The sequence below is a fragment of the Cavia porcellus genome, unplaced genomic scaffold (genome assembly GCF_034190915.1).
Source record: "Cavia porcellus strain 051 isolate PalLab524CR breed Dunkin Hartley unplaced genomic scaffold, mCavPor4.1 scaffold_9, whole genome shotgun sequence".
NCBI classification, from domain to species: domain Eukaryota; kingdom Metazoa; phylum Chordata; class Mammalia; order Rodentia; family Caviidae; genus Cavia; species Cavia porcellus.
In genome coordinates, this window is record NW_026947492.1 from 70951738 (window position 1) to 70964726 (window position 12989).

Here is a 12989-nt window from a genome sequence, read left to right on the forward strand (position 1 = left end):
TGGTAAAATGAGTAAGTAGAGAATGAAACATGAGGAGGATAAAGCAAAGAACTGCGTGTGAGATGAGGAAGGCTGGGACTACAGCAGGGATGGTTGATGGCTGGTGCTGTGACATCATCCCAAAACTCAGCATCTGAGCCCTCTGGTAACAGAACACACAGGCACATGAACTTGTGTGCATGAGTGTGAGGAATAGAAATAAGGAAGAAAGAACCAAAAATTCATGGAGACATACAACAAAACAGTGCAGGATTCCAATTAAAGTTCAACAAAGTGGGACTTGATATTACAAGTTGACTGTTATAATCTCCCTGAAGGTAATTATAGCCCATGCTACAAGCACAAAGAGAGAGACAGGAAGTAACATCCATTGCAGAAATCATGAGGCACACTTTAGTATTTGTACAGGCTGGACAGGATCCCTTCTTTTGGGTCCAGTCATGAACATCATAAATTTAGGCAGGACAGCCTCAGCAAGACCATGTGAATCAGAACAAGTCTAGACTTCAAAGCTCATTTACTGGGAGAAGTTTTCAGAAATGGTTAGTGAGGAGACATGCTCTGGAGGATTCATTAAAATTCTTACTCCTGGACAGCATTTTCAGGGGAAATCAAGTCACCTGAGGAGAAGACACTGTGAAATGTCCTCCAGGACAAGACCAGGGCTCACTATTGCCCCAGGGATGATTAGATTGGGCCCTTGTGATTCTCCTTTTATCAGCTTCTCCAATACTTCTTTCCTCAAAGTTCTGCTATGTTCATGTGTATCATGGACCTGAGCAGGAGAAGAATATAGGAAAATCTGAGTATGCTGATCCCAAAACTCCCATAGAATCACCCTCCATAGCTATGGAGCTTTTCCTCACAAGGACAGTGGATTACAGACCCAAGGAGCCAGCAATTTGCTTTCTCAGGATCCTACTCTAGGTTCTCAGTTGCAGTCTTTCTTTTATCAGAATAAACTAGCCATATCAGTGACTGGGTCTTAACTAAATATTTTATTCACCTTTTATGCTAACCATATGCCTACCTACACCTTATCCTGCCAGAATATCCACTTCCTCTTGTTTCAGTGTCCTAGGAATTTTGATCTTTGAAATGAATCCAAGAGCAGTTACTGTGGGATAGCAACTTTATTATTTCCTTTTGGAGGTAAGAACTTTGTCTGGATCTGGGCTATATGTAGAGTTTGTAGTCTTGACAAAAAGAATTAAGGCCTTACACAACTCTGCTTCTTGAATTCTGTAGTTCCTTGACCTTTATTGCTTACTCACTCCTCTCTACCATCTGGGCATCTTGCACATGAACCAATCTTGTACAGGAATACTCTTAATCATTCTGTACCATGGCTACACCTGAATTTCTAGGACTCTTGATTATGTATTCTTGGAAAAATAATCCATACTTTTCTACCTACATTTTCGAGGACTTTAATAGTCTGATATAGAGTCTCCAAATGATTAGTACCTTAAGAGAGCACTATGTAATATTGTTTGAAGTTCCTCTTCCCTACATGCCTGCTTAACACTAAAAATGCCATGAAAATTCAACTGAAGACAGTAATGAAAAAAATTAAATACATAAAGGACATAGAAAAAATATCCTTATAAATTTTTAGCTTTACTCTGTTAATTGTTTATGATTTCCCATGAGTAATAACAAGGCTTCTCTATTAATCTCAGCCTTTTCTGACTGTTCTTGCATTAAGTATTGCACAAATTGCCAAAAGTTTTCTGTTTGAACAGAACAGTTTTCTGTTTGAACAGTGGTGTGTTTTTGTGTGCTCTTTCTCTGTAAAGGACATTTTATGGGAGAAACCAGAAAGTGGAAATGGGGTGAAGGTAAAAGTCTTAAATCAGAGGTGAATGGCAGGTAGGGAGGTTGTAGCATCCTAGTTATAACACCTCATACCTCTTTGCAATATTATCTAAATTTGGGTGCAGACATCTGGATGAATATTCACTGCTCTTCATTTTCCTCTCTTTTTTTGTCTAATCATTTATGTTTTAGCCAATGAAGAGCAATCCAAGTGCGATATTCACCACAGATCACTGTCATTTTCATTTTTTAAAAAAATTTTATTTAAAGAAAGACTAAACAAAACAGAAAACAGGTAGAAATGAAATATACTTTCAAAGAAAAAGTAAACAGTAAGAAATCACTGGTAAATGTTTACATATTGTCCTCTTACAAATAGTTGTTCAAGATACAAAAGTAGAACATATAAAATGGGGACTGTAAAGAGTTCTGTTTAACCATCCAACAAAAACTTAGTAATATGGTTATCAATACTATACACTTAAACATACATGCAATTATCTATATCTTCATTTATGTTGAGATTAAACAAACCAAAGCAGGCTAAAATTACTCTGAATAAAGAATAATAGTTTTGATGGATTTTACATCATGACACTCTGGGATCAGCACTGGGTACTGTAGTATCTTTTTTTCTTCAAAGTATTTGTTGATTTCATCATGTGTCATAAGATCCGTTCTTGTAAACTGTTTATAGGTTCTACACATGCATGAGTCTTAACATGTATTTCTATCCTTTCTATATTAGAGGAGAAACAAAGCATAGCAGGACAAAACAAAACATAGTCATATAAACATATAAAATGAAAAAGACATATAAAATTGCTGTACAAGGATGGTTACTACCATGGTTACTGTGTTGTCTCTTGTTATCTTCAATAGAATTGGCTATACCATTAAACATAGTATAATTGAATATATCAGTACATAACAGTATTAATAAAAGCACAACTTTGTAGATAGTATAAAACTACAAAAACAGGCAGTAATCAAACCAGGATGTGTATCATAGTGAATCTTGTCATCTTCAGTGTAGTTGCCTATACTCTCAGACTTGATATTATAATCATAACAGTTTTGAATAAAATCTATTGATACCAAACAGCAATCAAACAAATCAGATTTAACTAAGATCAGTCATGGTGAAACAGTATAAGTTATTCAGGGCTCCAGATTAAGTTAATAGGAAATTAAAGAAGATTACTGTGCTATATCCTGATATTTTTGGGATAGCTGTCTGTACCCTCAGATCTAGTGCATGTAGACAAACTGAGACAGAATAAATTCTATCTAAGCAGAGCAGTGCGATTAATATGGGTTTTAATTACTGAAACACTATTAACAATATCTTCTGCCATCTTTTTAAAGACTATTCTTACCCTTTCACTCCCACCAGGGTGCACTGTGCATTTTTGGGTTTCACCAACACCCTCAGTTTTAAATTGGTAGGGGAACCAGCTGTTTACCTAAGTGGTTCTGAACCTTCTCCCTCCTGAACTTGACCTGTAGTCATGTTTCTCAAGTTAGAACTGCAGCAAAGGAAAGATCTGAAGTAAAGCAAAGGAAAGATCTGAATCTCCAGAAAATTATATCATTTTTAAAAGAATGTATTTCTTTGAAACGATCTGTACCCAGAGTTCACTGTGGCAGAAGTACTGGAAAGACTTCACTGTATTGCTGTTTTTTTTCAGTGTCCTGAAGTTTATAATTCAGGCCCCTTTCTCTTTTTTGTTATCCCTGACCAATATTCACTTAGCAAGCTCCAGTTCATCCTCAGCCTGTAGCTTGTAAACACTTTCTGTTAGTTCCCTCTATGTAGTCTCACAGTATATCATATTTTCCTTCAGATATTCACCATCACCACCGGGTTTTGTACTTGTAAGATTAGATTTTCGCATATATACATTTAGCCACCTATCAAGGTTGGTATTTGGTACAGCATAGGTCCTTAATATTTACTGAGTGAAAGAAAGGAAATACATGTTCCTTTAAATGTTAGGTTTTTATGATTCTACTTCTTGAAAGTTACCTCTGAGGTAATCTGGGTGGGAACATAAACAAAAGATAGGAAGAATAGGTAGGATTAATAGGAAAGAGAGAGGAACAATTTGGTTGTGAATTATCCTCTCTTCCAGAATGCCTCCTAAAGTCTTCAATCTGATTGTGAAAGACCTGAATTCACAAGAGGAAGTTAAGTGGATGTTGGCATACAAACGCCACACATTTCATGTCATTTGCTTCTCAACCTCTTTCCAAGATGCCACCAAATGATTTTGGGGGTCAGTAGAGCAATATCCTTCCTATTATTGCTAATATTTGTAAGGCACAGGCACATCTTTTGCATGCTCAGACTGTTGTTGAAAATCTTGTGTAATGGAAGTATTATGGCTTTGCCTTTTCCTAAAATGTCTGTTTTTATGATTCACTCATTTTATCCCTTCTCCTAATGACTACCATGCATCAAGAAATCTTATCATTTTCCTTGCCTCTTCTTGAGGAAAAATTTACCATTATTTTAAAAATTCAAACACTTTTACCTTTAGATCTACATCATCCACACCACTGAATCAACCCAGAATTCTACTTATCTCCAGCAGAGCAGCAGTCCACTCTTCACGAAGGTGAGGATGGTTGAACAGTACAAGAGACATCAAGTAGTCCAGAGTCCAGAGATTCTTCTCCTGAGGCAGCTATCTAACAATAAGACTTTTGTAAAGGGAAATATCTGGTCAGGTCGAGAATAGGGCAGACAGCTTCCTATGAATAACATATTAAAAATCAAACCATTATTACAAGTAGATTTTAGGAAAAAAATATCTAAATAAATGCCTAGTGGATGTTTTCATACACGTACAAAGGTGTTTTAGGACCTATTCTCCTTAAATGAAGTAAATTGTTTAAAACTGGAATCAAACTCAGGACTTTGTGCTGACCAGGAAGGCACTGTGCCGCTGAGCTATATCCACAGCCCAATAAAATAAATTTTAAATTTGCAATTCATACATGTTTAGCTAATGATATGTCATATTCAATAAAAGTGTTGATAAGTTCATAAGCCAGGAAGGGCACATTTAACTATATGAAAGAAAAAATACTTCATTGGATTTCTCTTGCCTACCCCACTGTTCTAGAACAATCCAAAGCTAGGCTGAGCTCCTCAGAAGAAATTGCACTGACAAACCATCTGGTTCTAGACAACTAAAGAAACCACACAGAATGGAGCTCTGGAATTCCACGTTAGGAAGTGGCTTCATCTTGGTGGGGATCCTGAATGACAGTGGGTCACCTGAACTACTCGGTGCCACACTTGCAGGCTTGTACATGTTGGCTCTGGTCAGCAATGGCCTACTGCTCCTGGTCATCACAGTTGATGTCCGGCTCCATGTACCCATGTACCTCCTGCTGGGGCAGCTCTCTCTCTTGGACCTCCTGTTCACATCGGTTGTCACTCCCAAGGCCCTCATGGATTTTCTGAAGAGAGAAAACGCCATCTCCTTTGGAGGCTGTGCCCTTCAGATGTTTCTGGCCCTGACACTGGGTGGTGCCGAGGATCTCCTACTGGCCTTCATGGCCTATGACAGGTATGTGGCCATTTGTCATCCTCTCAACTACATGGCCTTCATGAGGCCTAGAGTCTGCTGCTTTATAGTGGCCTCATCCTGGACCCTATCAACTCTGAGTGCTTTAGGAAATACAGTGTACACCATGCACTACCCCTTCTGCATGTCCCGGGAAATAAGACATCTTTTCTGTGAGGTTCCAAACTTGCTGAAGCTAGCCTGTACAGACACTTCCAAATATGAACTCATGGTTTATGTGACAGGTGTGACTTTCCTCTTGCTCCCTCTTTCTATCATTGTTATTTCCTACAGTCTGATTCTTTTCACTGTGCTTCACAGGCCCTCAAAGGAGGGGAGGAAGAAAGCTCTTGTCACCTGCTCCTCTCACTTGACTGTGGTAGGGATGTTTTATGGGGCAGCTGCACTGATGTATGTCCTACCTAGTTTCTTACACAATCCCAAACAGGACAACATTATCTCTGCTTTCTACACAATTGTCACCCCAGCCCTGAACCCCCTCATTTATAGCTTGAGGAATAAGGAGGTCTTGGGGGCTTTGAGGAGGGTTCTGGGGAAATGTATGATGCAAACAGACCTACCCTCTAGATAGATCTCAAAAATTAATTCTTTCTTAATGTCAAAAGATTTCTTTTATGCATCAAATTCTTAGCACAAAACTAATATAGTGGAAAAATGTGTCTTTTTATACAGAAGTACTGAAATGTAAATGTGTTTTTCAATACTCTTTAAATCTTCTTTCTGTATTTTATAGGATTGGGTCATACTGTGTAATATTACTACTCACTGGTTTTAAATTTTACTCTATTTCTCTAGGTAATTTTTTTTGAGAAGTTGTAAAGGTATGACTAAGTGCCTCTAGAGCTTTGTAGCCCATACTGTACCAAGATAATAGGCAGTGAAATTAGTTTCAAATGAATAACCTAAGAAAGACTCAGCTATCTGTGTAAAAAGGATATTAAGATTTGCATAACATTTAGAGAAATTAATATATTAAAAGATCAGATAAGCACTCACAGTCTTGTTTAATGTCCTAATTGGTAGTTTGCTTTATGCGTCAAGTGTATTTTTTGCCTCTCTCCAAACATTGGTTGTTATGGATGGTCTAGTAAGTATGTGTTTCTGTTGTGTGTGTGTTTGTATGTTTTTAAATCTGAATATCTCCTTGTGCTTTAAATTCAAATAGTAAAGACTTAATGAATTCCCCATGGAAACATAGGCCATAACATAATCAAAGTTTATGGTAAAATAAATTAAAAAAACAATAGAATCAAACAGTGCTTTTCCAGTCTCTAAATCTTCCCAGGCATTTTCAACAATACAATGGGTTCATCTTTTTGTTGTATCTGATTTTAAAAGTATACAATTTGTACATGTATAAAAATATCACATGACAGTTCATAGCTGTGCATAGCTTTTTTCTATTTTAAAACTGTTATACATAAAATAAAAAAGCTTTAAAATGAGAGAACAATATACTTTATTTTCTTGGGAACTTAAAATTGCTGTACAGCTACTAGTTTATTTAAAGTTCTCATTCGAACAAAACTCATATAATAAAAAGCTGTGTGCTCCATTTTGATGGCAAAAAATAACACAATTGATCAAAAGTGACACTATTTTTAGAGGATATTGCTGTTTGGTGAAATTAATTAACTCTATTTCTGTTTTTTCTTCCAAAGTGAAACACCAGTATAAATGCTTTGTTTATAATGATAGAAGTTATTTTTAAATTAATCTCATATTCTTTGAAAATCAATCAATGGTTCTAGAAGCAGGGGATGGTGAGTGGCAAGAAGGATAGAGAAATGCTGACTGATGTACTGAATGACAGTTAGATAGAAGCAATAAGTGCTGGTGTGCTAGGGTGACCATAGATTATGATAATGCACTGTACATCTTAAAAGATAAAAGAAAGGATTTTAGAAGTTCTCACTATAAAGAAATGTTAAATATTTGAGGAGGCAAATATTTATCCTAATTTAATTATTAAGGTATGTACACATGTGCTGCAACATAATGTTATGATACCTCATTAATACTTTTATTTTATGTATTAAAAATAAAATTTGAAATAAATTAAAAATAAGAATTTGAAATTAAAAAAAATTAAAGTCAATATTCTAGAAGTTGGCAAATGTCCTGAAAACTCTACACATATTTAGATGAACCTCCTTTTATTTTTAATATAGGCACACATTTTAGTGAGTTGCTATGTTCATATGCAGAGGTTCTTTTTTGTATATAGAGATGTATAGAGGACACTGGATCAGTTTTCAGATTTGAATGGTTAGAATTCAATCAACCTAGGAGATTTATGAACTTGAGCACTTACCTAGATGTATTGACCTCAGTCTGCAGCATTGTATGACATAAATTGACAATAATAAAAGGCCTATCTTACAGTAAGTTTATGAAGATTAAGTAAGTTAGTAAATATAAGATATTGAGTGAGTCATCTGACATATAATGATTACTATATAAATTTTAACTGTTTGGTGTTTAAAAAGTTCTGAAAATGCTAAGTGATAATATCATGTCACATTGATGGTTTATATTATAACTAGCTATGTCATCACTGTTAATTACTAATGTTTTGTGTGTACATCTGCATGTTTCCATTGAATCAGCCACATAAATCTCTTGGATATGTGACATTTTCTGCAGTTGAGCTTTTGCAATGCAAGTGTTTGGATGACAGAGTGATTTACACATCAGTGAATTAATACACTGATGAGTTCATAGTGGACTGTGTTGTTAGAAGTTGGACTCAAGAAGAGAAGTAAGTGACTGGAGGTATGATATGAAAAAGTATATTCTTATCCCCAGACACCTTCCTTTTTCTCTGGGCTTTCTGTTCTCCCTGTTCCCCCTGGTGGCCATGGGTTGAGCAGTGTTCTTGTAGAACGCTCTGCTCGCCATGCTGTTTGTTTTCTGCCTGGAAAGAAGATGCTCATGGATGAAACTTCTGAAACCAAAATCCAAAAATATTTGCTTGAAGTTGTTTATATTGGGTACTTTGTTCCAGCAGCTGAAAATTGACTAATAAAATCATTCCCTTTTTAAAGTCATAATAAATTAATTTTTATAATTTGCTTCTACTATTTTCTCTCAATGAAACTTGAAGTCATGTGGTAAAAGTAACTGCTATGGTTTATGTTTGGATGGCCCCTTCCAAGCCTCTTGCAATTATGGACGTAGCTGAATCTGTTGTTTGTGATTGATTCATTTTTTGCACTGGGATTGGTAATGTGAATGCTGAACCCACCCAGGTATGGAGATGACATACAATACAAATGTGGGAAGAGGTGTGTTTTCCCTCTTTTGCCCTGTCTGTTCTTTCTGTTTGAAGTTACCATGAATAGCTGCCCCTCAGCCACACCACCTTGCTTGGAGCTATGGTCTGAAACCTTCAAAAAATAATAAAATAAATAAATCTTTCCTTTCTTTATTTATACATGTGGGTTTGATTTATTTCACTTATGAGTATGGTCTCAAGTTGCATCCATTTATTTACAAATATCTCAATGTGATCCTTCTTTATAGCTGAGTAGTACTCCATTGTATAAAAATACAACTTTTTTTTATCCATTCCTTAGTTGATGGACACTTAGGTTGTTTCCAAGATCTGGCTATTACAAATTGTGCTGCTATAAACATGGGTGCACATATATCACTGTGGTATGATGCTTTCTGTTCTTCTGGGCATATGCCTAAAAGTGGAATAGCTGGAAAAAATGGGACTTCCAATACCAGCTTTTTGAGAAATCTCTAGACTGACTTCCACAATGGTTGTACCAGTCTACACTCCCACCAACAGTGCAGGAGAGTTCCTTTTTCCCCACAGCAGCATTTGTTGTTGGTGGGTTTCTTGATCCTGGCCATTCTTTCAGGAGTGAGATGAAATCTCAGTGTGGTTTTAATTTGCATTTCTCTAATGTGTAATGATGATGAACATTTTTTCATGTATTTATTTGCCATTTGTATTTCTTCATCTGAGAATGGTATATTCATCTCAGATGCCCATTTTAGATTGGACATTTGAATTTTGGGGTCTGATTTATTTTAAAATTCTTTATATGTTTTAGACAGAAGACCTTTTATTTGAGGGACAGTTCACTAAGATTTTTTCCTAGTTTGTGGGCTTTCTTTTCACTATGCTGAAGATTTCTTTTAACATGAAGAAACTTTTTAATAAGACATGATCTCAGTTGTTGATTCTGGGAAGTATTTCTTTGCTATTCTAGGTCTCTTCTCGTTCCAGATGAATTTTAGGAGTGATTTCTCAAGACATATGAGGTGTGTTGATGGTATTTTTATTGGAATTGCATTGATTATGTATAAGAGTTTTGGGATAATGGCCATTTTCACAATATTTATTCTTCCTATCCATGAGTGAGGGATGTCTTTCCATTTTCTGAGATTGTCTTCAATTTCTGTTTTCGGTGTATTATGATTTTCCTTGTATACGTCTTTCACTTCTTTCATGAGAGTAATTCCTAAATAATTCATTTTTTTGGTTGCTAGTGTGAAGGGTGTGGCTTCTGTTATTTTTTTGTCTGTGATCTTGTTGTTAGTGTGTAGGAATGCTATTGATTTTTGAGTATTGATTCTGTATCCAGTTGCATTGCTGAATTTGTTATATCTAGGAGTCTTTCAACAGAGTCTTGGGGGTCTTCTATGTAGAGTATCATGTCATCTGCAAACAATGATAATTTAACTTCTTCTTTTCCTATCTTTACCCCTTTTATTTCCCTCTCTTGCCTATTTGCTCTGCCTAGTACTTCCAATACTATATTAAATAGGAGTGGTGATAAAGGACATCCTTGTCTTGTGCCTGATTTTAAAGTGAAGGCTTTCAATTTTTGGCCATTTAGTATGATGCTGGCTGTTGGTTTGTCATAAATGGCCTTTATTATATTGAGGTAAAGACCATCTATTCCAATTTTCTGTAAAGTTCTTATCATGAATAAATGTTGGACCTTATCGAGGCTTTCTCTGCATCTATAGAAATGATCATGTGATTCTTACTTTTGGCTTTATTGATATGGTGGATTACATGTATTGATTTACATATGCAGAACCATCCTTTCATTCCTGGGATGAATCCCACTTGGTCATGGTGTATAATCTTCTTGATGATTTGCTGCATCCTATTTGCCAATATTTTATTGAGGATTTTTGCATCTGTGTTCATTAGGGAGATCGGTCTATAGTTCTCTTTTTTAGTTGGGTCTTTCTCAGGTTTTGGTAATAGAGTAATATTTGTTTCCAGGAACGACTTAGGAAGCATTGCTTCCCTTTCAATTTCATTGAATAGTTTGAGGAGTGTCAGCATTAGGTCTTCTTTGTATTTCTTGTAGAATTCTGCAGTGAATCCATCTGGGCCAGGGCTCTTCTTTGTAGTTAAGGACTTAATTACATTTTCAATTTCATTAACAGAGATTGCAGTTTTACATCCTCTTGATCTAGCTTTGGTACTTCATAAGTTTCTAAGAATCTGTCTATTTCTTCTGTGTTATCAAACTTTTGAGAGTAGAGGTTTTCGAAATAGGTGTTGATGATTATTTGTATTTCTATTGGGTCTGTAGTGATTTCACCTTTTTCATTTCTTATTGCATGAATTTGAGCTTTTTCTTCCCTTTTTTAAAATAAGGTTGGCTAGGGGCTTATCGATTTTATTTATTCTTTCAAAGAACCAACTCTTTGATTCATTGATTCTTTGGATTGTTTTCTTGGTCTCTATTGCATTGATTTCTTCTCTGATTTTCATAATTTCCTCTCTTCTTTTGGCTTTGGGCTTGACTTTCTCTTCTTTTTCTAGCTGTTTGAGGTGTAGCATCAAGTTATTTATCTATATTTGTTCTGTTTTCCTGATGTGGGAACTCAGTGCAATAAATTTTCCTCTGAGGACGGCTTTCATTGCATCCCACAAATTCCGGTAAGTTGTATCTGCATTTTCATTTTCTTTTAGGTATTGTTTAATTTCTTCTTTAATTTCTTCTGTGACCCACTGATTACTGAAGAGTGTGTTATTCAGTTTCCATGTGTTTGTGGGATTTTTGCAGTATCTTTTATCATTAATTTCTAATTTCAGAGCGCTATGATCCGATACCATGCAAGGGATGATTTCAACTCTTTTGCATTTGTTTAAATATGTTCTGTGAGCTAATATATGGTCTATTTTAGAGAATGATCCATGTACTGCTGAGAAGAATGTGTATTCTGATGCTGCTGGGTGGAACATTCTATATATGTCTGTCAAACCCATTTGTTCGCAGGTGTGATTCAGTTCTGTTATTTCTTTGCTCATTTTCTGTCTGGTTGATCTGTCCCTTGGTGTCAATGGCATATTAAGGTCACCTGTTAAAATTGTGCTACTGATAATTTGAGTTTAGATTTCTGTTAATAGTTGTTTTATATAACTGGGTGCTCTGGAGTTTGGTGCATATATATTTAAGATAGTTATCTCTTCCTCTTGGAGTTTTTCCCTTACGAGTATGTAGTGACCTTCTTTGTCCTTTATGGTCATTGTTGGTTTAAAGTTCACGTTGTCTACAAACAGAATGGCTACTCCTGCCTTTTTTTGGATTCCTGCTGCATGAAGTATTGTTTTCCATCCTTTGACTTTCAGTCTGTGAGTTTCCTTCTGGGTTAGATGGGTTTCCTGTAAACAGCATATGGTTGGATTTTGTTTCTTGATCCATTCTGCTAGTCTGTTTCTTTCGATTGGTGCATTGAGACCATTTACATTAATGGTTATTACTGTTAAATGCTGGTTTATTGTTGGCATGTTATCTCTCTGCTGTTGCATCTTTATCTTTCTGTTCTGTTTAATTATCTGCTTTGCTTAGTGGTTTTTTCCTTTGTGTATCTAAACTGTCTTTCACTATTTTTTGCAGGGTTGGTTTGGTGTTCATGAAGTTCTTCAGCTGTTCTTTGTCATGGAAGTATCATATTTCACCATCTATTTTGAATGATAGTTTCATAGGATACATCAGTCTAGGTTGGAAATCATTTTGCTTTAGGATTTGGAATACTTCACTCCATGCTCTTCTTGACTTTATTGTTTGTGCTGAGAAGTCTGCTGTGATTCTGATAGGTTTTCCTTTATAAGTGATCTGTCTTTTCTCTCTGACAGCTTTTAATAATCTATTCTTGTGCTGGATTTCTGGGATGGTGATTATTATATGTCTGGGTGTAGTTTTATTTTGGCTATGACTATTTGGAGTTCTATATGCTTCACTGATCCTGACGTCAGTTTCTGATCTCATGCTTGTGAAATTTTCAGCTATTACTTCTCTAAATATCCTCTTGACATCCTTTATGTTGTCTCCTTCTTTTTCATTAATCCCTATCATTCTTATGTTATTTTTCTTTGCATCATCTTGCAGTTATTGAATTGTTGTTTCCTGATTCCTTGTTATTTTTAAAAGATCTTTCCTTTCCTGTTCACTAGCTGCAATCCTGTCTTTAAGGTCTGAAATTCTATCTTCACTTTCAGTAAGGCGGTTTTTACAACTTTCAGTGGAATTTTTTATTTCCTGTATATCTTTGTGCATCTGCATTATGTATTCTGTTTGTTTCTTATAT

At 35.7% G+C, this 12989-nt stretch overlaps 1 protein-coding gene across 1 annotated transcript; it reads left to right on the forward strand.

Moving 5' to 3' along the window:
* The first annotated feature begins 5034 nt into the window (after positions 1–5034).
* On the forward strand, positions 5035–5988 carry LOC100718373 (olfactory receptor 2AG2-like). The gene has a single exon (XM_003465314.1). It carries the CDS (start codon positions 5035–5037, stop codon positions 5986–5988), a length of 954 nt encoding a protein of 317 aa, XP_003465362.1.
* The last annotated feature ends 7001 nt before the right edge of the window (positions 5989–12989 follow it).

What these genes read in the sequence shown, in the direction of transcription:
- LOC100718373 (XM_003465314.1), top strand. Translation starts at nt 5,035, where the DNA reads ATGGAGCTCTGGAATTCCACGTTAGGAAGTGGCTTCATCTTGGTGGGG.